Source organism: Chelonia mydas, chromosome 20 (assembly GCF_015237465.2).
Source record: "Chelonia mydas isolate rCheMyd1 chromosome 20, rCheMyd1.pri.v2, whole genome shotgun sequence".
NCBI classification, from domain to species: Eukaryota; Metazoa; Chordata; order Testudines; family Cheloniidae; genus Chelonia; species Chelonia mydas.
In genome coordinates this window covers 2,700,915-2,727,548 of record NC_051260.2, presented here as the reverse complement: position 1 = coordinate 2,727,548, position 26,634 = coordinate 2,700,915, and the positions used below count along the sequence as shown (strand labels likewise).

The 26,634-nt window shown below is 57.6% G+C and overlaps 1 protein-coding gene and 1 pseudogene across 1 annotated transcript; one reads left to right on the top strand and one right to left on the bottom strand.

Annotated features, from left to right (window-relative positions):
- Positions 1-9,521: 9,521 nt before the first annotated feature.
- SPRYD4 (SPRY domain containing 4) lies at positions 9,522-13,412 on the bottom strand. The gene is made up of 2 exons (XM_037883721.2): positions 13,217-13,412; positions 9,522-11,530 (listed from the first exon to the last, which is right to left on the bottom strand). Exons 1-2 carry the CDS (start codon positions 13,386-13,388, stop codon positions 10,983-10,985), a joined length of 720 nt encoding a protein of 239 aa, XP_037739649.2. The 5' UTR covers positions 13,389-13,412; the 3' UTR covers positions 9,522-10,982.
- Positions 13,413-16,441: 3,029 nt separating this feature from the next.
- LOC119564332 lies at positions 16,442-22,861 on the top strand (annotated as a pseudogene).
- Positions 22,862-26,634: the final 3,773 nt, after the last annotated feature.

The window sequence follows — 26,634 nt, the reverse complement described above, 5'->3', positions numbered from 1 at the left end:
CAGGGCATCGTGAGTCCTTTCCTGGCGGGCGGGGCAAACAGCGAGGGGTGCTACATGTGCCCCTCCCCCACCCCACCCCAGGTGGAGAGAGGGCCAGCTCCAAGGCCCCATGATCCCACCCCAAATCCTCCGCAGAACTGCCCCCTCCTGCCTGCAACCCAAGGGACACCAGCCTCTGGGCACTGAAATGAAGGAGGAATGCTGCCACCTAGTGGGGTGTCAAGGTACGCCCCACCTGGGCAGTAGGTGACACCAGAACGGCCGCACTGGGGTCAGACCAAAAGCCCATCAAGCCCAGTGTCCTGTCTGCCAACAGTGGCCAGTACCAGGTGCCCCAGAGGGAATGAACAGAACAGGGAATCATCAAGTGATCCATCCCCTGTCGCCCATTCCCAGCTGCTGGCAATCAGATGGCACCGTCCCCGCCCATCCTGGCTAATAGCCATTGATGGACCTATCCTCCATGAACTTCTCTAGTTCTTCTTTGAACCCTGTTATAGTCTTGGCCTTCACAACATCCTCAGGCAAGGAGTTCCACAGGTTGACTGCACGTTGTGTGAAGAAATACTTCCCCTTGTTTGTTTTAAACCTGCTGCCTGTTAATTTCATTTGGTGACCCCTGGTTCTTGTGTTATGAGAAGGAGTAAATGACACTTCCTTATTGACTTTCTCCACACCAGTCATGATTTTATAGCCCTCTATCATATCCCCCCTTAGACGTCTCTTTTCCAAGCTGAGAAGCCCCAGTCTTATTAATCTCTCCTCATACGGCAGCCGTTCCAAACCCCTAGTCATTTTTGTTGCCCTTTTCTGAACCTTTCCCAATTCCAACAGATCTTTTTTGAGATGGCATGAGATGCCCACATCTGCAGGCAGTATTCACAATGTGGGCATCCCATGGATTTACAACACCCAGCGCATGGGGCTGCGTCCCTGACCACTGTGGCTAATAGCCAGTGGGGCGCCTCTCGTCCATGAACGGAGCTCATTCCCTTTTGAACCCAGTTATACTTTCAGCCTTCACCACATCCCCTGGCAAGGAGTTCCCCAGGCTGACCGTGCGTGGGGTGAAGAAAATTTAAACCTGCTGCCTCTGGTGCGTGATGCGGGACCTACCTCCCATGATGCAAAAGGCTCTGTAAAAATCCACAGGGTTTTAGTTCCTCTAAGGAAACCCAAGAGTGGCAAATTAGTCCCCAGACCCCTGACTATTGGGTGGGGTTGGGGGGTGTTAGGTCTTAGTCGCTAAACCAGAACCTGCCCCTCTGCAATGGGACTGCACGTCTGACCAGAACTGAAATCCCTAAGGGAAGGAAAGATGACCTTGCAGCAAAAGGCACTGAACTGAGCACCAGGACTCCTGGGGTCTGTTCCCAGTCTCTGCCCTTTCTTGGGCGGGGGTAATTCCTGACCTCCCTTGGCAGGGAGAGAATGGGGACCACGGCCGGGCAGCATCAAGCAAGAGCCAAGCAAGCCTTTGACTCTTCTCTTCCGCCTTCCCCCTAAGCATAAAATTCACCAGCCAAACTGAGAGAGCAAACAGGGTAGGAGGTCTGGGTCTGAAATGAGCAGCGGCCGGCTGGTTTACGGGCTAGCCTGTATTGATGCAATAAATATTTACATGTGCATGAACCGGGGGCGTTTCAGAGCGGCCTGGAACCGTCAGGTGGCTGCGGTTAGAAAACTGACGTCTGGTTCCCATTAAACACCCAAGGCCCAAGCCAGACGGGCCTACATTTTTTACCCATGTGTTGTTACTCTGTGTTGCGCCCGGGTCATGTCCGGGGGCGGGCGGGCGTCACTCCTCAGGTGATGACACACGACTAGAACGGAGGAGAAGCTTGGCGAAGCTGCAGTGGTTGGTTATTGTGGGGTCACAGGAACCGCTCCACTAGACCCGGAGTGATTTTCCCCCGGGATTCCTTACCCCTGGCCCATCTGCACCAGCATCCTGCCTCGGACAGGGACCAGAGCCAGCTGTGGGATAATCAAGCCCCTGCGAAGGTTTCTTTCTAACCTCTAAGAGACTGGTTTCAATCCCGGAGCGTGAGGTTTTACCTCCCTTCCAAAAATCTGTGTTAGCATCAACTCTTCTAACTCTGGTTTCAGAGGAGCAGCCGTGTTAGTCTGTATCCGCAGAAAGAACAGGAGGACTTGTGGCACCTTAGAGACGAACACATTTATTTGAGCATAAGTTTTCATGCTGTAGCTCAAGAAGCTTGTGCTCAAATAAATTTGTTAGTCTCTAAGGTGCCACAAGTCCTCCTTTTCTTTCTTCTAACTCCGGTTAGTCCTGTCCTCCCTTGAAACATCGCATCCCTCTTTGAGTCCTGCTAAATTCTTGGCCTCCAGGTAGGGTGACGAGATGTCCCGATTTTTGGGTCTTTTTCTTATCTAGGCTCCTCTTACCCCCCACCCCCGTCCCGATTTTTCACACTTGCTGCCTACCTCCATGCCATCATGTGGCAGAGAGTTCCACAGACTAATTTTCCCCTTTCCCGCCCTGGCGTGCTCAGGATGTTCTACGCCGTCTGGCAGAGGGCTGGATGAGAACCCGTGTAGAGCAGAATCCCGTTGTGGTGGGTGCAGCACGTCCCGCTAGTGGGAGACAGTTCATTGCCCTAAGGAGTTTACAAGCGAGAGGGGAAAGTGATGTGCCCAAGCCCCCGTCTCCCAAGCCCCCGTCCAGGGCTCTAGTCACTAGGACATGCTGCCACCACACACTAAAATGCCTTTAAGTCTGTCTCTCTATCCCGTTTATTCCCCCCTTCGGATAACAGCGCTTTGGGAAACCAGTGACCTGCGGGGGTAGGGGGTTTTCCTTTGCTTGGATTAGAGTTTTACAGGCACGGATTTCCACACTACCCCCCTCGAGAGGCGTAAGCTCCACTCCTGAGATCTGATCCACGCAGGCAGGGCCCTGGCGGCACTCTCCATGGACCCATTTGCAGAATCGGGGCCTCTGGCCACACCTTGGCATGCTGTCTCCTCTGCCCAGCTGCACCCACCCGCTGTCTCATCTTATGCCAGGCCCTTGAGTGCCCCAGGGCAGGGCCTTTCCCCCGGTAGGTTGTCTGGGCAGCTCCCGGTGCAGCGTATCCTGGACAGGCCCCTAATACAAACAGGCCACTAAGCAAAGGGACACAGAGAGGGGAGCAGGGCTGGGGATGGCACGGGGGTGTGTGTCTGTCTCTCTGTCTTTCTTCTCCCCCTTGCACGGAAATCACTAAGCAACACGCATTGAAAAGCAGGGATGCATCTAGATCCCAATACTGCACCCCTCCCCTTTGTGTTCCCCTTGGGATGGACCCCCCCAGGCACTGCCTCCTCTGCCCCCCTGGAGAGGGACCCCCCAAACATCTTAGCTGCATGGCCACTTCTGCCATGTGACCCAGGGAGACTGGAAAGGATGGGGGGGCTCCTGGATCCCCTCCCTCTATTCCCCATTGGGTCCCTCCCCTTCTCCCGCTAGCCCTTTCCCTCGCTGTTAGGCCAGAGCCTGTGTCAGTCCCCCCGCTTGGTCCCTCCCTTCCCACCTGCGCTGGGTACTTGTCACACAGCTGCTCCCAGCTCCCTTAAAGGGGCAGGAGACCTGGGTGGAGACGCCTCACACCCGAGTTCCCCTCCCCCAGATGCTCTTCGCTCCAGGCTGAGAGACAGCCTCAGCTCTGCGCTTCATCAGGGCATCCTGGAGCCAGCTGGGGGCAGCGCCCCTGGAAGAGGAGATAGGGGGCTGGGGGATCCCCTCTCCTAGGCATGGCACAGCCAGTGGGCTCTGCGCTTCCCCTGCCCCAAAGGGATGGGAGGCAATGAACAGCAGCCCCCAGCAGCAGCAGAAGGATCAATAGGGGGGTGCACGCATCTCCTGGCCAGGGTGGGTGCATGGGTGCAGTGCTGGGGGGGAGACTATGATTTTCCTTTCCCCCCATCCCAATTTAATCCCTGACCCTAAACATTCAGAGACTGTTGCTCTCTCTGGGGCTTGCGTCACTGGCTACTAAATATATCACAATAGCTCTATCTCGATGTCAAACATAGGCAGGGCCAGACCCCGCCCCCGGGATCCACACATTTCTAGCCTGTGTGCCCCCACCCCAAGGGTAGGTCACTATACGTGGGCACTGACATGGGAAGAAAATCCAAGGGATAAAGGAGCTCAGGAGAGCTGGCAGTTTCTCAAGGAGACAATATTCAAGGCACATCAGCAAACTCTCCCGCTGGGAAGGGACGAACAGGCAGAGGTCAATGGGGCTCCACCAGGAGCTCGCTGATGACCTGAAAATCACAAAGGAATCCTACCAAAAGTGGAAACATGGCCCAATTGTTAAGGAGCAGCACAAAGGACTAGCACAAGCAGGGAGAGAAAGGCTAAACAAGTTACATCCAGCAAGCGACATAAAAGCCAGGAAGAGGAGGTTCTTTAAATCCATTAGGAGCAAGAGAAAGATGAAGGAAAGTGGAGGTTCGTTGCTCAGCAGGGAAGGAGAGCTAATAACTGACGACATCAAGAAGCCTGAGGGGTTTAACGCGTGTTTCGCTTCAGTCTTCACCAGGGTGGATTTGATCTAAATCAAATTGATTTAAATCATGATTTAACTCACTAGTCAGGAAGACTTGATGTAATCATGGTTTTCTACATAAAAGTGCTTTCTTGTTGGTTGTTATAACCTTAATACGTATTCTTCACAACTCAGCGAGAGATGTAGGATTCATTTTTAGAAGGTACACACTATACATTTTAAGTGATTTATTTTGAAAACTTTTCAGGTTAGTTTTACAGCTATATCAGAAAACGAACAATTGTTTGGTTATTTCATTTACCAAAGGTAATTGAAGCAGATATTTATGAAGTCATTGGGAGATGAACTGTCTCCAATTCAACAGGTTATTTATTTGGAGGATTTCCTTGCCATGCTGTATTAGGAGGAGAACATCACCAGACAGACAGTTAAATTGTTTTATTTAACTAAAACAACAACGTTACATATTCTGGATTTTTTTTCTTCAACAGCAAACATATAATATTATAACAAAACAAGCATATGAATTTTTGAATTTAGTTAAACATTCAAGTTTTTTAAAATCAGGTTTGTTTTTGTTAAAATTGTTTTAAACTAAAATAGTTCAAGGAAATATTTTTAAAAAAAAATTTAAATGGACGAGGTCAGCCAGGCCAACATGAGAAACTTAAAATACTGGCTTCTGCAGTTAACTCAGTCGTCTTCACCTTCGTCCTCCTGTTTGTTCATAATCTGGAAAAGGAAAACCAGCTTTCCTGCTTCTTCAGGACCCAAACGATTGCTCCATTTGGAATGAATTAGTCCAAAGGAAGAAAATGTTCTTTCCACACCGGCAGAAGAAGCTACTGCTGTTAAAAGTGAGATGATCACTTCAACAGCCTCTGAATCCAAGTGCTTGAGTGACTTCCACCAGTTCACTGGTGTGACTTTCTTTAAAACATCATTAGCAAACATATATTTCTTGAATGGTTCGTATTCCCAAACTGGGTCTCTTTTACAGCCTGCTGCCATTATAGGTTTTCGCTTCTAGTGACAGAATGGTATGTAGATCTCCAATCAATGAAGGCCACACTCAGAAAGACCGCAAGATTTCTGGACTATGCTGCTCAAACAGTTTCACTTTTGTTTCTGCCGCCTGTCCCTCCCTTCTCACATTTATCTCCAGACTTCTTCTCCATGTCCAAATCTATTCCGCCCCCAACAATCTTCTATTCATTGAACTTCTTGAAACTTTGCACTTTTAGAGAGAGGTAAGGGATTGCCTCTGTGTACACAAATGTGCAGAGGGACAATAGCGTTGAGATCTGTTATTTCTCACCTCTATATATTATTTATTTAAAAACATTTTTGCTGTTAACAAGCATGTTACCTCTGGAGACACAAATCCACAGTTTGAAAACTGCAAAACTAAGCATCTCTGATGGTATCTTCTAGACTGAGCACTGAGTCCCATTGGGTAGATAGAAAGATTAACCTAAATAATCTATACAGAAGCCTGTGGAGCCCCATAAGATTGGGTCCCTAATCCATGAACCATTGGAATGCATTTACAAAACTTTTCTTAAACATGACATGAATATTTTGTCTCATACTATAGAATTAGAATTTATAATCCCTATTCCATGATGAGAGATCTTTGAGCTATAATGTATCTTAATTAAAACGATCTTTAGACAGGTTTTTCCCTCAAAAAGAATTTTATCAAAAAAATCCGATTTAAATAAAAAAATTCTAATTTTTTTAAAAATAACATTGATTTGTATCCACCCTCGTCTTCACTAAGGACATTAATGGTGACCAGATGCTCAACCTGCTAAATAACAAGCCCGAACAGGGAAACCCTAAGATACAGAATATTTCATTAATTTAAATCTATTCAAGTTGGCAGGGCCGGATGAAATTCGTCCTGGGCTACGTAAGGAACTAGGTGAAGCAATTATCTTCGACAACTCCTGGAGGATGGGGGCGGTCCCAGAGGACTGGAGATGGATAAACACAGAACCTACCTTTATAAAGAGGGCCCTGGAGTGATAGACTAATCAGCCTAACTTCGATACGACGAAAGATACTGGAACAAATGATTAACCAATCCGTTTATAAACCAATTCATAGAGGATAACAGGGTTATAAGGACAAGCCAGCATGGATTTGTCAAGACCAACACATGCCAAACCAACCTAATTTCCTTCTTTGATGGGGTTACTGGCTTAGTGGATGGGGGGAAGCAGTAGATGTGATAGAACTTGATTTTAGCAAGGCTTTTGGCATGGCCCCACATGACAGTCTCATAAACAAACTAAGGAAATCCAGTCTAGATTAAATTACTATAAAGTGGGTCCACGACTGGTTGAAAGACGGTACTCGGAGCAGTTATCAATGGTTTGCTATCAAACTGGGAGAGCGTCTCTCCTGGGGTCCCCCGGGGGTCAGTCCTGGGTCTGGTTCTATTCAATATTTTCATTAATGACTTGGATAATAGAGTGGAGAGGATGCCTATAAAATGGGTGGATGCCACTGAGCTGGGAGGGGTTGTAGGCACTTTGGAGGACAAGATTAGAATTAAAAACAACCTTGACAAATGAGAGAATTGGTCTGAAATCAACAAGATGCAATTCAATAAAGACAAGTGCAAAGTACTACATTTAGGAAGGAAAAATCAAATGCACAACTCCAAACGGGGAAATAACTGGCCAGGTGGTCGTACTGCTGAAAAGGAACTGGAGGTTCGAGTGGATCACAAGTTTAAGATGAGGAGTCCGGTGGCACCTTAAAGACTAACAGATTTATTTGGGCATAAGCTTTCATGGGTAAAAAACCACTTCTTCAGATGCATGGAGTGAAAATTACAGCTGCAGGCATTATATACTGACACATGAAGAGAAGGGAGTTACCTCACAAGCGGAGAACCAGTGTTGACAGGGCCACTTCGATCAGGGTGGATGTGGTCCACTCCCAATAATAGATGAGGAGGTGTCAATTCCAGGAGAGGCAAAGCTGCTTTTGTAATGAGCCAGCCACTCCCAGTCCCTATTCAAGCCCAAATTAATGGTGTTAAATTTGCAAATGAATTTTAGTTCTGCAGTTTCTCTTTGCAGTCTGTTTCTGAAGGTTTTTTGTTCAAGTTTAGCTACTTTCCAATCTGTTATAGAATGGCCAGGGAGATTGGCTGGCTCCCACTGGCTTTTGTATGTTACCATTCCTGATGTCCAATTTGCTTCCATTTATTCTTTTACGTAGGGACTGTCCGGTGTGGCCAATGTACATGGCAGAGGGCACTGCTGGCACGTGATGGCATAGATCACATTAGTAGACATGCAGGTGAATCTTCAATGAAGTTGAAGATGCAGCTGGAAGAGACTAATGTCATTCTGAGCTGTATTAACAGGAGCATCATATGTAAGACACAGGAAGTAACTGTCCTGCTCTACTCAGCCCTGGGGAGGCCCCAACTGGAGAACCGTATCCAGTTCCAGGTGCCGCACGTTAAGAAAGAGGTGGATAAATTGGAGAGAGTCCAGAGAAGAGCAACACAAAGGAAAGGTTGACCTTGTGAGGAAAAGTTAAAATAACCAGGCAGGTTTGGTCTTGAGAAAAGCCGACTGAGGGAGTACCGGAGAACAGTCTGCAAATATGCTGAGGGCTGTTCTAATGCGGACAGTGACGAATTGTTCTCCACATTCACAGAAGGGAGAACAAGAAGCAACGGGCTTAATCTGCAGCAAGGGCGGTTTAGGATGGACATTAGGAAAAACTTTGTAACTCTACAGGTAGTTAAACTCCCACTCAGGCTTCCAAGGGAGGTTGTGGAATCCCGACATTGGAGGTTTTTAAGAGCAGGTGGGACAAACAGCTGTCAGGGCTGGTCTAGGGTTATCTGGTCCTGCCTCAGCATAGGGGGCTGGATGCAATGACCTTGCGGTCCCTTCCAGCCCAGCCTTTGTTTCTGGGGTGGGGGTGGGTCTCTTAAGATCAGCGTGTGGATTTGGGTTACCTCAATGATCGTTTTGTGGGTGCTGGTTATTTCTCTCCGTAGTAGTCGGATCAGAGGGTCTCACTGCCTTCCCAGAGACCACCACGTACAGAAGAAGGGGGAAGCGCAGCTCCAGCAGAGAACAGCAGCTGGAGCACTGGTTTAAAGCACGTCTTGTTAGCCCCACGACTTCTGATTCTTGCAGTTCTTGTGTAATACACACAGAGTCCCGTAGAGGCTTCTGCACGGCCAGATCTCTGACCAGGCCTGAACGCGCACTTCGACTGCGAGCTCCTTAGGGGCCAGAGTAGCTTTTTGTTCTGTTTGTGCAGCACCTCACACAACGGGCCCAGGACTGGCGCTCCTAGTGCAACTGTAACACACCTAATCAATCCGAAGAGAGGAGGGGAGGATTGGGGCCTTATTTGAGAGCAAGATTCTGGCTTTTGGAAGATGGACCACTACTGAACAGGGGGCTGCAGGTCAGGAGGGGCACCAGCAGAGCTGTGGGGGGAGCCCAGGGCTGGGCTAGCAGGGGGCTGTGGGTCGGGAGTCGGGACACCAGCAGAGTTGAGGGGAGCTCAGGATTTGGCTAGCAGGGGGTTGCGGGTCAGGAGTCAGGGGCACCGGCAGAGTTGAGGGGAGCTCAGGATTGGGCTAGCAGGGGGTTGCGGGTCGGGAGTCAGGGGCACCGGCAGAGTTGAGGGGAGCCCAGGATTGGGCTAGCAGGGGGTTGCGGGTCGGGAGTCAGGGGCACCGGCAGAGTTGAGGGGAGCCCAGGATTGGGCTAGCAGGGGGTTGCGGGTTGGGATTCAGGGGCACAGCAGAGTTGAGATGAGCCTAGGGCTAGGAGAGCAGGGGGCTGCAGGTCAGGAGTGAGGAGCATCAGCAAAGCTGTGGGGGGTGGGGCCCAGACAGACCAACCTGGCTGCATTTGGGCACTGTTTAGGGAGCGGCTGTTTCCGCTAGGAGTCCCCTCCTGGCACACGTCGGAGAGCGGCACCGGCGCAGAGAGAGGGGACGCACACTGCTGAGGATTCTCCGGTTTATTACAGGGGAGGGGATTGGGAGACCCACCAATACACACAGTCAGCAAAGCACCGCCGGGGGGCTGGGTTTGTGTGAACGTAGCCGGATGCACCGGGGCTGCTGAGGGATGGGACCACATGCGGCTCTTCGGAGGTTAATATGCAGCTCCTCACATAGACACAGGGGCTGGAGCTACAGGTGCCGACTTTCCAATGCGCTGGGGGGTCCTCACTGCTCAACCCCTGGCTCTGTCCCACTCCACTCCTTTCCCCAAGGCCCCCGCCCCTTCCCCGAGTCTGACGCGCCCCTGCTCCTCCCCCCTGAGCTCCCTGCACACCACAAAACAGCTGATCGCGGCGGGCAGGAGACACTGGGGGCGGGGGGCTGGGGGGAGCTGACGTGTTACTGTGGCTCTTTGGCAATGCACATTGGTAAATTCTGGCTCCTTCTAAGCCCCAGGTTGGCCACCCCTGCCCTGAAGGATTGGGAAGGGGCAGTGGCAAAGTCCTTAATGGGGTTGGGGGGGTAGCACTGTTCCCCCTCCCCCGGCTAAGCCAGACAAACCATGGCTGAGAGGAAAGCTACAGACACAAAGTCCCTGCCCAAATGTATTGCTCCTTCCTGGGTTTTTTCCCCTGCATCCAGGAACACCCCTGTGGCTGCACTAAGCAACGGCGCCAGGATTCGTTTGCCCGCCCATCCCTGGGGCCTGCTGATTGGCTCCAGACAGTGGGGGGAAACGACCACAGCTTTGGTGGGGATGCTGTGGGAGAAGAGGGAGCTTCTTAATAAAGCACGGCTTAATAAGCTGTGTCTTAATAAAGCACTTGTGGAAACGGAAGCGTAACGGCCCTTGCCGACACAGGAATGGGATCTAGGTTTCCGGCTGGGTTCAGGTGCAGCCGCTGAGACGCACGACCGACCAGCTGAGAACTGCTGCGCCTGACTGTCCCCCCCTCCCTGAGACAGAAGGGGGCGACAGTGACGCTTCCCTCCCTCCAGCAAAGCCTCATGTCATTCAAATCCAAATCTGCCACCGGGAGCACTGATGGGGGAACAGGCGCAGGGACCGGCAGGGCGTTTGGCACAGGAGTGGCAGATGGCCACAAAGCTCCTAAGGACTAGCTAAGATGGAGAAGGGAAACAAGTCTGGGATTGCCTGATCTCCGGGGGCAGCGAGGGGCTTCTCTGCTCCAGGGTTGAGCCACAGACCTAGCGGGCAGAATCTTGGCCTGAGGACCCTGCTTTAGCTGAGCAGAAGAGCTGGAGTTGGTTCCTAGCTGGGGACTGAGAGGGGACGGCTCCTTCCCAAGGGGAAAGCAAGCTCTAGAGCTGCCTGGAGAGCGCCCCCTCGGGACTGAACGGGGTGAGGGGACTGACCAAATCCCTTTCTCTGCCTCACGCTGAAGGAGGTTTCCCTACAGGAGGGCATGTCCAGACATCCCAGGCCCTGCGGTTGACCATTAACTGTCCCGGAGGTTCTTGGGCACATCCAACCCAGAATGAGTTAGCAGCTCCCCATCCCAGAGAGCAAATGCGGGCACCACGGGCCCCTGGAAATCCGTGGCCAGGGTATGGATGAACACCTGTTTGCCCACATCCACCAGGCTGAGTTTCCTGCCCTCGTAGTCCAGCAGCAGCCCCACGCGCTCAGGGTTGCCGATGTTACTGATGGGGGTGGTTTCGTTGGCCAGCATGGCGTACCACCTGCGGTGGGAGTACGCAAACACCCAGGAGTGGTCGTCGTGCCCAATGCACCCTTCCCTGGAAATGTCCACATCAGCCACGCCGATACGGAACTGCTGCGAGCGCTTGACTGTCACTTCCCAGTAGTGCTGGCCGCTGGACACGGCAGCGTCCCCCAGCACCACAGCCCACTCCCGAAATCGCTCAGGGTTCTGGGGGACTTTGGTTGGGTCAATCCCCAGCATGCGGTAAATGACGCCGGTGTCTTTTTTGGAGAGATCCAGGCTGCTGTGAGCCGTTCGCTCATCTAGCTTGAAACTGATGTCTGCGGGAGAGGGGGAAAAAACAAGGAGAAGCTTTACTGAGAGCTCACAGAAAGAATCCACTAGGGCAGCAAATTCTTCCACTCCAAGATGACTAGAACCAAGATAATTCACATTAGTGGGCTGGGGTGAGGCAGTTAGGTTGTTGGTTTAAAGGGCACACAAAATAAAAATTATATTTTGGGGTCCTTTCCTGTTTTGCTAACACCTGACATTTTTAGGGTTAGTCACACCTGAGATCAGGGCCCCTTTGTGCAAGGCACCGCACTGATGTAGTTAAAAGACAGACCCTGCTCTGAATCTTACAGGCAGGTCGCTTTTGAAAATCTCTCTTCTGCCCCATCAGTAGAATGAAGTTAATCGCAGTTCCCTCTCTCACAAGGGGCGTTGCAAGGATACATGCATTAATGATCACAGCATTGCCAACTCTTGCAATTTCATCATGAGTCAAGAAACCCCCCAATGTTGCTAAATGTCTTGGCTCCTGGAGTGAGCTGATTTACAGGAGCATCTCAGCTTCCCAGCAAAAAACATAGGAGTAAGTTTGTAACCTTCATAGGAGCAGGGAAAAGCATGAATCCTAAAGTAGGAGGCAGATCAAAAGAACCCAGTGCCCGTTTTTCTCAATTTGAAGCCAGTCTCTGGTGTGGGGACCCCTGTGAGCACCCAGACAGGATCCCTGCGCCCCACCAGGCACTCATGCAAAGCAAATCACAGTAACTCACGTGAGATCTCGGATGGTTCTTAAACAAAGCTTAACCGTGGGGCTGAGCTCAAAGTCCCTTTAAAAACAGCCGCCCCTGCAGCTGCTCTAATCTTTTCCATGGTGGGAGCCAAGTCTCAGCGAGGGGAGTGAGCTGGCCAGGAAGTGGGTTGCAGAGAAATGGGAGAAAGGTCAAGCTGCGAGTCTCAGGGGCTGGGAGGGGCCGTGCATCAGGGACTGGGAAATCACTTGACAAGGTCGCACCAAACATTTGCAAAGGCAACCCAGCTTGGGGGGGACGACGACGACACCCACACACTGCCCCAGCAAGGAGAATGGGAGTTAGGGTCCCAGTCCCAGCACGGGGGGGGGGGGGGGGGGGGGGGGTGGGGGGGGGGGGGGGGGGGGGGGGGGGGGTGAAGAGTGCCAGAGAGCAGGTCAGGGCCCAGGCCAGCTGGGGAAGAGAGAGGAGGCGGTGGGAGCGCAGGAACCGGGCAGCTCAGTGTTGAGGAAGTGATGTCATACCAGCCCCCCCACCCCTGAGCCAACCCAGGGGGCCAGTGCCAGCCCCCTAAGAGCCAGCCCCCACCCCAGGGGGGCAGTACCAGGAAAACGCCAGCCCCGAGCCAGCCCCAGCCCCCACCCCCGGGGGCAGTGCCAGCCCCCGCTCCCTTCAGCCCCAGCCCCCACCCCCGGGGGCAGTGCCAGCCCCCGCTCCCTTCAGCCCCAGCCCCCACCCCCGGGGGCAGTGCCAGCCGCCAACCCCCTCAGCCCCAGCCCCAGCCCCTGCTCCCCTCAGCCCCAGCCGCCAGCCCCCTCAGCCCCAGCGGGCAGTTCAGCCCCCCAGGGCTAGCTGCGGGGGGGGGGCACCGCCAGGCCAGGCGGACCCCAGCCCCCGCGGGTCCAGGGGGCGGCTCTCCCCCCAGGGCGGCGGGGCGGTTGGGGGGCTGGGCTCCCGGGGGGCAGGACTCCGGCCGGTGCCTACCCCTCCGGTGGGGGCCGCTGGCGCGAGCCCGCCCAACCCCGCGCAGGCCCCAGCCCGGCCGCCGCAGAGCGCTCAGCATGGGCGCCGCCATCTTGGAGCCGCGTGGGACAAGTCCCCGGCTTTCCCGCCTCACGTGACCCGGGCGGAAGTAGCCGGGCAGGGGCGCCGCCATCTTGGATGGGCCTGGCTTCCGCGGGAGCCTGGGAGGCGGGGCCGAGGCGTGACCTTTGACCCCCCCCACCTGCCAAAGGGGCGGGGCAAGTCCTTGCTCCAGAGCCGAGCCTGGGGGACTGGCTGGGGGGGCCTTGCCCTGGGGCCCGGACGCCTGGGTTCTCTCCCCAGCTCTGGGAGGGGTGTGGGGTTGAGTGGTCAGGGGGTGCCGGGGGGCCCGGGCACCTGGGTTCTCTCCCCAGCTCTGGGAGGGGTGTGGGGTTGAGTGGTCGGGGGCGCTGGGGGGCCCGGACACCTGGGTTCTAGTCCCAGGGCTCCCCCCCGTTCTCACAGAGCCAGAAGAGTACCCAGAAGTCACCTACTACAGGACAGGCCCAACAGAGAAAACAACAGAACGCCGCTAGCCCTCCCCTTCAGCCCCCAACTAAAACCTCTCCAGTGCACCATCAAGGATCTACAACCTATCCTGAAGGACGACCCATCACTCTCACGGATCTTGGGAGACAGGCCAGTCCTTGCCTACAGACAGCCCTCCAACCTGAAGCAAATACTCACCAGCAACCACACACCACACCACAGAACCACTAACCCAGGAACCTATCCTTGCAACAAAGCCCGTTGCCAACTGTGTCCACGTATCTATTCAGGGGACACCATCGCAGGGCCTAATCACATCAGCCACACCATCAGAGGCTCGTTCACCTGCACATCTACCAATGTGATATATGCCATCCTGTGCCAGCAATGCCCCTCTGCCATGTACATTGGCCAAACTGGACAGTCTCTACGTAAAAGAATAAATGGACACAAATCAGACGTCAAGAATTATAACATTCAAAAACCAGTCGGAGAACACTTCAATCTCTTTGGTCACGCGATTACAGACCTAAAAGTGGCAATTCTTCAACAAAAAAACTGTAAAAATAGACTCCAGCGAGAGACTGCTGAATTGGAATTAATTTGCAAACTGGATACAATTAACTTAGGCTTGAATAAAGACTGGGAGTGGATGGGTTATTACACAAAGTAAAACTATTTCCCCGTGTTTACTCCCCCACCCCCACTGTTCCTCACACGTTCTTGTCAACTGCTGGAAATGGCCCACCGTGATTATCACTACAAAAGGTTCCCCACCCCCACCCCCCCCGCCCGCTCTCCTGCTGGTAACAGCTCACCTTACCTGATCACTCTTGTTACCCTCTGTATGGTAACGCCCATTGTTTCATGTTCTCTGTGTATATAAAATCTCCCCACTGTATTTTCCACTACATGCATCCGATGAAGTGAGCTGTAGCTCTCGAAAGCTTATGCTCAAATAAATTTGTTAGTCTCTAAGGTGCCACAAGTCCTCCTTTTCTTTTTGCGAATACAGACTAACACGGCTGCTACTCTGAAACCTGTTCTCACTCTGTGACTCTCTGTTCCCGGCTGCGGGGCAGGGCTGACCCCCAGAGCCCCGACCCAGGGCGGGCGGAGTAGGGCCCAGATATTTGCCGAGCTCCGTGTGGTCTGAAGGCCCCAGAGAAGTGCAAAGTGTTGTTATTACTATTCAGTACCTGTTGTAATCCACTGTAACGTCCCCATGGTCCTCGACAGCCACCTCAACTGACTGTGCCATAAAGAACAACTTGATTCTTATGGGTCTGACAGCAGCACCCCCAGTGCGCCAGGCGCTGCACAGAAACAGCACGCAGGCTGTCCTGGCCCCAACAAGGATCTCTCTGGCTAAGGTCACCTGGCCCCCCTCACCACAGTATCTGAGCCTCTCGTAGTCTTTAACATATGTACTCTCACAACACCCCTGGGAGGCGAGGCGGGGGTATTATCACCATTGTACAGGTGGGGAAACTGAAGTGACCTGCCCAAGGTTGCACAGCGGGAGTCTGTGGCAGAACCTGGGTTTCCCAAGTCACAGGCTGGGGCCCTAAGCACTGGCCCCTCCTTCCTCTCAGTCCAGAGACTATTCGGTCTAATCTAAGCGTATTCAGGAATTTATACAGCCTTTGTCGCCATCCTAGCTGAGGAGGGCTGACTAAGCACCTGAGTAGAATAGAATCCCATTGTGCTGGGCGCTGTACACACCTATGCTGAGAAACAGCCCCTGGCCTTAAACTGTATGATGAAGACTGGGAGGGGAAACTGAGGCACGGGGTAGGGAAGTGACTTACGCACAGTCACACAGCAGGTCAGTGGTGACGTTGAAGCTGCGGACAGCAATTCCTTCTCGGCTCTGGACATCACCTCTGGGGGTGCTCAACAGTTCAGTAATTAATGGAACCTGCAACCCTGCTGCTGCCTGGGGGCGGCCTTAGCTGCAAGAGCCACCAGCTGCTTCTTTTCACCGGGGGACCCAGCAAGAACAGGGTTGGGAGCCAGAGCCACTTACACTGTTCCCCACTACCGTGCTGTGGCATATTGGTACCAAGTAACGTTTCACTCACATCCCCTGTGTTCCGAGCGAAGCCGCTGGAGATTTTTGTCGCGGGAGCTCTGTATTTCGGGCCTGATTCTCCATCATCCCAGATCTTGTACAGTCATTTAGACCAGTGCAAAGTGGGCACGAAATGTACAACACAGGCCACACCTTTCACCTTGTTCCCCCTGCGTTCAGCCCAATAACTTGGGTTTGGCTAAAGCACCTTCCAGAAAGGCAGCCAGTCTTGATCTGAGGACACTTGGTAATTTGTTCCAATGCTTTATCACCCTCCTCGTTTAAAAAACAAATGGGCCTGCTGCATTCTAATTTGCATTTGTCTGGTTTCAGTTACCAGCTGTTGGTTTTTGTTCTGCCTGTCTCCACTAGATGTCTGGTGTTATCTCCCTGCCAAGGTACTCATACACTGTAATCAGCTCACCCTCCAGCTTCTCTCTGACCAGCCAAATAGAGTTTGCTCCTTAAACCTCTCGCTGTTTTGTCAGGCATTGTTGTAGAGCCATTCCTCTCCACGGACAAGCTCTGATTGATTAGGGGCAGGGGAGCACCTTAAATCATTTTGGTGGCTTTTTTCTGCACCCTCTCCAGTTTTTCAACACCTGTAACTTTCAGAAACGCGAATGATGTTTCCCTGCCAGCAGCAGGGAATCTCCAGCATACGTCTCCCAAATCAGAGCCCCCGGGAAGAACACCACGGTTCGTTCCACACGTGACCAGTGTGCCAGCTCTCGTGATTTTGTCATGAGTCTCGTGATAATTACTGTTTTCGTTAAAGTCCTAGCGCCTGGAGTTGAGTGGAGATCCTGTGCTTGAGTTACCAGTATCTCTAAAGCCGGGAAGGGTGTCTTTCATGTAAAGCACCTCTCCCCCGCAAAAAAACCACCTCTGTTCCCCTCTGTCCTTCCTACACAGGGTTTTGTAGCTGGTGATTTTAATGGTCCAGTTGTGGGAATCATCCCATCAGGTTTCACAAATGCCACGTTTCTTTGCGTGAGTGAGTATCCGCGCGGGGACACATGACTGCCCAAGAAGGCGCAGGGCCATGGAGAACCGGGCCTGGAGCGCCAGGAGATGGAATAATCGGGTTCAGTGTTTTCACAGGCCCCACATATTTCAGTTACGAGAGGAAGGAAATCCCCCGAGGAGCCCAGATCTAGGTCGGCCAAGCTCCGTTCTGAGGGAGGTTTCTCCCTTGGCCCTTCCATGCCTGACCCCATTTATTCCCCTCCTTCTGCTCCTGGGGAGAGCGCTGCCCATCCAGTCACTGTCCCCCTGCGCTCTGCCTGGCTCAGGGCGGGAGGTGAGGGCTGGACGGGCGTTTCATGCCCCAAACAGAGCAAGCCCCTGGAACCGGGTGGTGCCCCCGACTGGCTGGAGCAGCACAGAGTTTATAGGGTGGGGGGAGGAGGGGGCTGGTTTGTCCTGCCCCAGACCAGCAGGTCTCAGACCAGTCTCACCTCACCCCAGGGCTCCCAGAGGTGGGAGGAGAGCCAGGGAGACAGGACAACGCGAACACCTGCCCCCTGGGCACAGCCCCGGGTGCTGCCGTGTGTGGGCAGCGGTGCCAGGGATCGGGGAAGAGCCGCTGAAAGGCGGCGGGGTGTGTGTGTGTATGTGTGTGTCACCCCCGGTGGGTGCTGGATAAAGGTGCGATGGGACAGCAGCACCCGCTCCGTGCAAAGGGGGGAGGGGGGCTTCTCCCTGGTCCTCGCTGGGGGGGTGTCTCCATGGTTCCCTGGGGCGGGGGGAGAGGGCCTCTTTCCACATAGTGCCTGGCTCTGGGGGGCACAAGGGGGTGTGTGTGCACAGGGGCGGGTGGAGGGTGGAGATGCCAACGACAGGGGCCCCCACGTGGTGGCTGGGGCGGGCAGGGAGCTGGCACAGCGAGAGTAACGTCGGTGCCCACCCATGAGCGGGCCCCGCGGGGAGGGCACGGCAAGGGCAGCAGCAGGAGTGGGCAGAGCGGGGCTCTCGCTGGGCCGGCGTTTGATGCTGATGGGGCCTGACAGGGCTGCCCACCCAGAGTGGGTGTGTTTGGGGGGCGGGGGGGGCTGGAGTCCCAGCTGGGTGGCAGCGGGGAGGGGGGGAAAGGGGGGGCTTTGTTTCAGCTATTGAGGCCGCTGATTGTTCTGGCTCTTTGCAGCAAGTCAGCACACGCCGCGCAGAGAATGGCAGGAAGAATAGAGCGAACGCGGCACCGGCCGGGGTCAGCCCGGGGCCGCTGCACCCCCAGGTTTTGCTGAGCCGGGTGCTTCAGCTGTAAAGCCCCGCTGACTCCAGCTGGAGCTCTTGGGGGGCGGGCGGGGGGGAGGCTCTGCTGAGCCAGCAACGCTGGGGGAGCAGCGCGGAGGGGAATTCTCCAGGGACGGCTCCAGCGGCTTTAGGGCCCTGGCCTCCAATCGAAGGGGGTTTACAGCCTAGGCGGCCCAGCGCTGTCCCCCGCCTGCACCGTACTGGTCTGCTGGACGGGAGGCCGGACTCCTGGCTTCTATCGCAGCTGCACCAATAGGACGTGCTTCCCCCGCGCCTCACTTTCCCTGTCTCTAAAATGGAGCAACTGAGCCCAGACACCTGTTCACCCGCAGACCCAGGCGCCTGGTGCCCCCAAGGACGCACCCCCGTGTGTCCTGGCGTCCAGGGGGGACCTTTCCCCATGCTCACCCAGGGCATTGGTGCTACTGCAGTCTCCAGAGGCCCCCGCTGTGATCGGTGCCCCCCCCATGCTGGGGCTGGGCTCTGCAGGACTCGTGGTACATGGGTGTGACAGCAGCGTGAGAGGAGACTCGCACCCGCAATCACAGGGCACCTGGCCTGATAGCCCCCCACTCCTTGCGTGCCTGATTCCATCCACACCTCCCCCTGCCTGCGCACACTCTCTGACACAGACGTTCACACTCACCGGTGCACACGCTCCCATGTGCATTCGCTCCCCCCACCTGCCCCACCCGACCGTGCAGACCTGCTCCACGTAGCGTCACTCAGGCACACGCTGCCTCCCTCGTGCCCTCGCGTGCTCTTTTTCATGCTGTCCTTGTGCACACTCATTTGCACGGTTGCCCCATGTATACTCGTTTGCACACCTGCCATTCACACACTCATTTGCACACCCCACATTCACACTCACTTGCATGGTCGCCCCATGTATACTCGTTTGCACACTTGCCATTCGCACACTCATTTGCACCCTCCCTTGTGCCTTCGCACAGCCAGTGGCACACTCGCCCTCCCTCGTGCCCCCAGCTCCGCAGCCCCCCTTCCTCTCTCCTTTCATCTCTGGTAGGAGGGAGAATCCCAGCCCTGGACAACCGTCCTCGGTCGTCGTGACAACCCCCTTCAGAAGGCCTTTGGCTCCTCTTTGAGATTCAAAGGGGCAGGTTGCTATGACACCGGCTGGTTTCCAGGCACCTGAGTCACCAACACACACCCCCCGCCCCGCCCCATCCTGCCCCCCCCAGCCCTGCCCATCCCAGACCCCAACCCCCCACCCCACCCGGGCCCTGCCCATCCCGCACCGCAACCCCACCCGCGGAGCTGCTCCGGGGGTGCTGGGGGCACACCCGGCTTTACCCACGGCCACAGGACACGCTTGGTCCTGTCAGCCCCCCCCCCAGGGCCCCCGTTAAAGAAACTCTGGCAGTTTCTGCTCAGGAGAAGCCGACTTCGGGAATAGCGGGGGGAGTGGGGCTGTAGGTCGGGAGTGAGGAGCATCAGCTGATGGGGGGCCCGGGGCAGGACTTGCAGGGGAATGTGGGGCATTGGCCGTGCGGGGGGGAGCGGAGGAGCCCAGGGCTGGGGCTGTGGGTCAGGAGAGTGGCATGTGTGGGTGGGGGTTGGTTGCTGTGGGTTCGGTTAAGGAGACGGGGGGGGGGTTCCCAGGAGCAGGTGTCCCTGGAAACACGCTGCTGCCCGCTCTGCCCAGCGGGCCCCCTCGGGCTCTGCCCCGATGCCCCTCTGGCCCCTTGCCCAGCGCCCGTGGCTGCTATACCTTTAAGAGGAGCCTGGCCGGGAGGGGCGGGAGGGGGGGTCTGAGGATCCCTGGAGGGAGAGCGGCGCAGCACCCTGTGTCTCCCAGAGCAGAGCCCTCGGGAGCCAGCCGGCAGCATGGCCATCGGCGAGGTAAGGGCTGCCCGCCTTGCCCTCACCCCAGCGGGCAGCTGAGCGGGCCCCTGGCTATGGGGCACCTGGGAAGTTTGGGAGAACTTCTCTGAACTCTCTGCCCATCCGTCCGCGCAGCCGTCCGTATCCACCCACCCGCCCCGTCCATCCATCCGTCCATATTCACCCACCCACATCTGTCCATCCGTCCATATCTACCCACCCACCCCCGTCCATCCATTTGTCTATATCCACCAACCCCCCCATGTCAGTCCGTCCAGCCATATCCACCCATACGCACCCATCCGTCCATATCCACCCACCCACCCGTGTCCATCCGTCTGTCCACATCCACCCACCCGCATCTGTCCATCCATCCATATCCACCTATCCATTGGCATCCATCCATCCGTCTCCATCCAGCCACATCCATCTGTCTGTCCATCCATCCATATCTCTCCACCCATCTGCATCCATCCACCCATCCAGGGACAGGCTCTTTCTTTCTTTCTTTCTTTCTTTCTTTCTTTCTTTCTTTCTTTCTTTCTTTCCATACTCAGCTCCAGCTCCATTAGGTCCAGCATCCAAACCAACCCCCCCACAAACCAGGGGATACGGTGCCTGAGACCAGCTCCTCCCTGACCCCACTAAGACCCATCCATCCCGGGCTCCGTGGAGGGACTGAGGTTGGTGAAGCACGTCTGTGCCAGGGGTCCCTGGCATGGGGAGGGCAAGATCGGAGGGGTCTGATCTGCTGGTTGATGGCTTAGTGATGGGAAGAGCTCACAGCCAGCCCCCTACGCTGCCCCGTAACCTGCCCTCCCCACAGTGTCCCCTCTGCAGCCATGGTTCGAGACTCCCCGCTGCGCGTTGCCATGGGACCAGACGCCCCCATATCTGTTGCCATGGTTCCCCCCCCACCTGGTTGCTGATTGTGTGTCCCCTCCTCCCCAGGACCTGCGGAGCCGTCGGTTCTGGTGCTCCCTGCTGGCGGAGGCGGCTGGCACCCTGATCTTCGTCTGGCTGGTGCTGGGCGCCTCGTGCCCCGGCGGCCCTGGGCGCATCACAGCCCCACCCGCACTGCAGCCGGCTCTGACGGCCGGGCTGGCGGCCGTGGGGCTGGCTCACTGCTTCGGCGAGGTCAGCGGGGCCCAGGCCAACCCAGCCCTCACCCTGGCCTTCCTCTGCACCCGCAAGCTGGATGCCCTGCACGGAGCCGCCTACATCCTGGTCCAGTGCCTGGGCGCCGTCCTGGCCTCGGCCGCCGTCTGCCTGGCGCTGCCCACTGCGGCCGCCAGCCACCTCGTCACCAGGGTGAGTGTCCCAGCCTGGTCACAGGGGGCCCCACCCCGGCCGCCCCTCAGGCCCTGGGCTTTCTGGCTCCCAGCGTCTGTCTGGGGCCCGTGGGCACTGGGGGAGCTGGGTAACCGGTCCCTGGGTCAGCCCGACAGATGCGCGTGCTGATACAGGGTACACCTGCCTTCCAGGGGGACAGCAGGGCTGCCCTGGCCCCCCATTGGCAGTGCCACCCTGCCCCCCCCAGCGGCCCGTTTGCAGTGCTGCCCTGACCCCCAATGGAAGTGTGGCCCCTCAACCCCTTGGGCAGGGCCACCTGTCAGACTCGCACCTTCCCGTGCCCCAGAAGCAGGGATCCCACCTTGACCGTATTCGACCCCCCTTCACTGTCCCCACAGCCCAGTGGGGACCCCCCCAGACCTCTCGCTGCTGGGTCACCAGGACATCAACACAGCCTCAGATGCCCCCCAGGGGTGAACGCCCAACTGTGTCTCGTCCGGGGGGCACAGGCCCCCAGTTCTCCCTGCTGCCCACGTGGCCTGAGGGCCGGGCCGGTGCCGGGTGTGAGTTGCCCTGTCTTGTTCCCGGGCCCAGGTGAGCAGCGAGGGGAACGCTGGGCAAGCGCTCGCCATGGAGACCTTCTCCACCTTCCAGCTGGCCTTCACCATCTTCGCCGTGGAGGACCAGCGGCGCCGAGGGGCGGGCGAGCCGGGCGGCCTGGCCATCGGCTTCTCCGTGACGGCCGGAGCGCTGGCTGCGGTAAGAGATGCCCCTGCCCCAGAGCAAGGGCAAGGCTGGGCCGGCGGGGTCCCGCAATGTCCACTCACCACCCTGCTGTCTCTGCAGGGGACGTTCTCCGGGGGCAGCATGAACCCAGCCAGATCGCTGGGCCCAGCCGTCCTGACGGGCATCTGGGACCATCACTGGGTGAGCCAGGCTGGGGTGCATGTGGGGGGGGAGGGCAGGGGGTGCCCAGCCAGCAAAGGCCATGTTGGGTCCAGGACCTGGAGCTGAGCAGCCTGCAGTGGGCGTGTGGGGAGCGTGGGGCCAGCCTGAGCCCATGTCCTGCCCCCCCAGGTGTGTTAGGTCAGCCCCTTGCTGGGCCCTGTCTGATCTCTGTCCCCCCCCAGATGTACCGGATCTCCCTGGGCCCTGTCCCCCCCCAGGTGTACCGGATCTCGCTGGGCCCTGTCTGACCCCTGGCCTGTCCCCCGCCCCAGGTGCACTGGATCTCCCTGGGCCCTGTCTGACCCCTGTCCCCCACCCAGGTGTCCTGGATCTCGCTGACCCCTGTCCCCCCCACCCCCCGCAGGTGTACTGGATCGGCCCCTCGCTGGGCGCGGTGCTGGCTGGCCTCTCCTACGAGTTCCTCTTTGCCTCCAGCGCCTCCCGGGAGAAGCTGGTCGCCTGCCTGACCTGCCGGGACATCGACATTGTGGAAACGGCCAGCGTGTCCCGCTCCTCCCTCTCCGCCACCCCCCAGGACACCGCCCGTGCCAAGCCACCCCGCAAGGGGGAGCAGCGCTGAGCCAGCACGGCCTCCCCCGCCCCGTCCTGCCCACTAAGGACCTGCCAGCCTCCTTGAGCGACCCCCACTGTCATGATCCAGCCCACCCTCACCCCACCTGCTAGCCCCACTGAGCGACCCCTACCCCCAGTGCTGCTCCAGCGCCGGTGCCAGCTGCACCCAGCATCCACCGGTGGAGGCAGGGGACGGGCAAGACCAGGGCCAGTTCAGATCAGAACCCACCACAGCTCAGTCCTGGGGCTCAGAGAAACAGGGCCACCACTTTTGGACAGACAGCATAGCCTGTGCATAGAGGGGGGGGCTGGGAGCTAGGACTCCTGGGTCTGATCCCTGGTTTTGGGCGGGGAGTGGCATCCAGTGGTTAGAGCAGGGAGGGCTGGGAGCCAGGACTCCTGCGTTCTATCCGCAGCAATGCCACTCACTCAGTATGTGACTGCCTGCTTTCTGTGCCTCAGTTTCCCCCTCTCAAAATGGCAGTGCCGCTCCCCTGACTCCTGGGGGGGCGCAAGGCACACTCTGTCCATGCTGGCACCGTGCCAGAGTTCGTTGTGGGTGAGGATAGCTCTGGCACGGTCCATGCCCACAGCCCTGGTGCTGCCTGGGAGCCTATCGGCTCCTCTGTACTGTTGATCATTATTGGCAGGCTCCTGCTTGGCTCCCAGGCTGGCAGCGGTGGGTGGCGTAGCCCGGCCTGGTTCACTGCATTGCTGTTCCTGCAGCCCCGTGGGGCACTGGGGCGCCCCAGACAGGGGGCCCCAAGGCAGCTGGGGCCAGAGCTGGGTGCTGCAGCCTGATCGCTGGGCACCACACGGACCCCACGGCCACCAAGCTCAAGGGCAAAACGGCCTCTGGCTTCGTGCCCCCCCATTCGCAGTCTGGGTTTGCTCATAGGTCTGGACCCTCCCCTGCCCCACAGATGCAGGCCACCCTGGCTACAGCAGTGCCCCCCCCCCCCGGTTACTGCTGATCGCCCCCAGAACAAGCCAGCAGCACCACTTGGGAGCGGGGCTCACCCCGCTCTGGCTGCAGCCGGCCACTCGTTCTCAGCATCCCCTGGGCCCGCCTGGAGCGACCTGCTCCAGGTGTGATCCGCGGGGCAGAGGGCTCGGCAGGCCGGCGGGCCAAGGCAGGGCGGGGTCCAGTGCCTGGCAGCTGAAGCTGGAGGGGAATGAACCGTCGGGACGGATCGGGAGCTGCCCGGTAATCAGGGACGGGCCTGGTGCCGGGGCGGTGCTGGAGGGATGGGCCGGGTTAGTTTCACAGGGGGCTGGCTGGGAAAACAAGCAGGCTCGAGATACCCCACGACTCATCAACCCCTTGGGCAGGGAGAGGGCCGGGAACGCAGGAGGGCGGAGGGGCTGAGGCAGGGGCTGGAAAGGGCACGTCGTCCGGGGGAATCCAGCTGGCACCCGCAGAGCTGGGTGGCCGAACGAGCGGCATGGCAGGGCCCGAGGGACAACAGCCGTGGGCGCGGCCTGGCAGTGGGTTTGACCCCCTTTCCCCGACATGCTGTAGCTGCTGCTCCAATTAAAGCCGGCTTTGGGTGAGCAGCTGCCTGGTCACTGTGCGTCAGGGCCCAGCCCGCCAAGGGGAGAGCTGCGGGGGCTGGGCCCAGCTGGACCTGCCCGAGGAAGGATGGATGCGCCAGGGGCCATAGCCTCAGGGCCCAGTCTGCAAGTGGGAGATTTGGGGGGCGTTCCGCCCGGGGTGGTGGGTAAAGGCTAAGGGGAGACGCTGCGGGGGGCGGGGGGGGAGCAGAGGGGTAACTAGCCCTGCAACCATGACAACCGTCGCTGGGGAGTCTTCACACCGTGCTTGGATGCCAGCGGGCACCGGAGCAGGGGCCAAAGTGCGAGAGCAGGGAGGCTGAGAGCCAGGACTCCTGGGTTCTGTCCCCAGGAGCATGAGGGGAATGGAGCTAGTGGGTTAGAGCAGGGGGGCTGGGAACCAGGACTCCTGGGTTCTGTCTCCAGGAGAGGGAGGGGAATGGGGCTAGTGGGTTAGAGCAGGGGGGCTGGAAACCAGGACTCCTGGGTTCTGTCCCCAGGAGCGTGAAGGGAATGGGGCTAGTGGGTTAGAGCAGGGGGGCTGGGAGCCAGGACTCCTGGGTTCTGTCCCCAGGAGCGTGAGGGGAATGGAGCTAGAGGGTTAGAGCAGGGGGGCTGGGAGCCAGGACTCCTGGGTTCTGTCCCCAGGAGAGGGAGGGGAGTGGGGCTCGTGGGTAGAGCAGGGGGGCTGGGAGCCAGGACTCCTTGGTTTTGTCCCTGTCCCTGGCTCTGCCACAGACTTACTGTGTGTAACCTTGGGCAAGTCACTTTTCTAGTCTGTGTGCCTCAGTTTCCCCACTTAGAAATGAGGGAGAACAGCCCGGGGGGTTGTGGGTGCATAAAGCTTTTGAGGGGTGTTCAGCACCAGACACAAATAGCCCCCCCACCAGGTTCCCCCTTCCTGAATTCGAGCTAGAGTGGAGTGGCTGCGAGTGAGGGCAGGTTGGTTCCCATCCCCCCACCCCGGGTCTGACAGCCGAGGCCCGGCCGGGCGCTCGGTGCTGAGTGAAGCAAACCCATTATCCTGGCCGCTTGCAGGCCTGGCAGATTCTCGCCCGCCTGCCCAATGGCACAGCCGCGGCTAATCCCCCGCGGCTTGCGGGAATTAGCTCCCGTTAAGCCAGCGCTGAGTAAACCTTCCTGGCAAACAACCGGGCCCATTGAATGGGCTGCAAAGTGCTGGAGAGACAAAATCCCGCCCTGGGGGGATGGGTAGAGGGAGCAGGGAGGGGCACAGCATGGGCCTGATCCTGCAGCCCCCAGGGGACTGATCCAGGGGGGTGCTTCAGATGGGAATGGGGTTTGACCTCGTGACTCCAGCTTGGGGTGGGGATCCAGGCAGTGGCGTGGGAAGGGCTCAGGCCTAATCCTGGCCCCTCCTCTCAGGGTAACACCAGTCACCCAGTTCCTTGCCAGAACCCCACCCTGGCAGTCCCGAAGGTGCTGGGCGCTGCCGTGGTGCAGAGAGCCCGCCTGGCTCAGGGGTCGGCAGGGCAGGGCAGGGGCGGCCCTCGGGGTTTTGTCGCCCGGGGCCAAGAGAAAAAAATCTTCCCAATTTGGTCCCTGCCAGATGCTGATGTGGTGCCCCCAGCCTGGCACCGCTGGCAAGAGCCACCAAGACATGGCGCGGGGCCACAGGGTGTAAGGAGGGCAGGACATACGAGGGGCGGGCAGCGTGCCCCCAGCCCTGTGCCATGGTCCTGGCAGCTGCTCTCCTGCCCCAAGAGGCCCAGGTATAACGCCTTGTTTCTCCTGGGCGATCGTGAGGAGCCAGCGTGGCAGGAGACGGGGCCTGGCCCCCAGGCTGGGTCGTTCTGGTGTCCCAAGGGGCTCGGATGCCCCAGGATGGGGCCAGCAGCACTCCCCCCTCATGGTCTGGTGGTTCCCCAGAGGGATCTGTGCTGCCCCGAACACTGCTCCAGATAACCCAACCCCCCGCGGCCCATAACGCCCCCTTTGCCTGGCATCTACCTCCCCCCACACGTTGCTGGAGGCCAGTGACAAGGAGACCCTGATTCCCCCACCGGATAGGAGAGGTGACTTGGGGAGCAGCTCTGTCCGTCCCCCCAGCTCAGCCAGGGCGACAGTCTTCAGCTCTGCCCCTTCTTTGGGTGGCGGGGAGCGGCTGAACTCTGGGTCGGCGGGACAGGAGGGCCCTTCCCGGGGTGGGGAGCGGAGGATGGGTCCCTGAAAGATGTCGCCCCCCCCGATTCCCCTCACCCCTGAGTCCCTTCCGCATCCTGTCCCTCCCTCTTGGCATCAGCTGGGGAGGGGGAGCCTTTATACAGCCGAGGGCGGCCCATCCCAGCTGCAGGCAATGAAGGAGTTAAGAGTCCCAGTCCCGAAT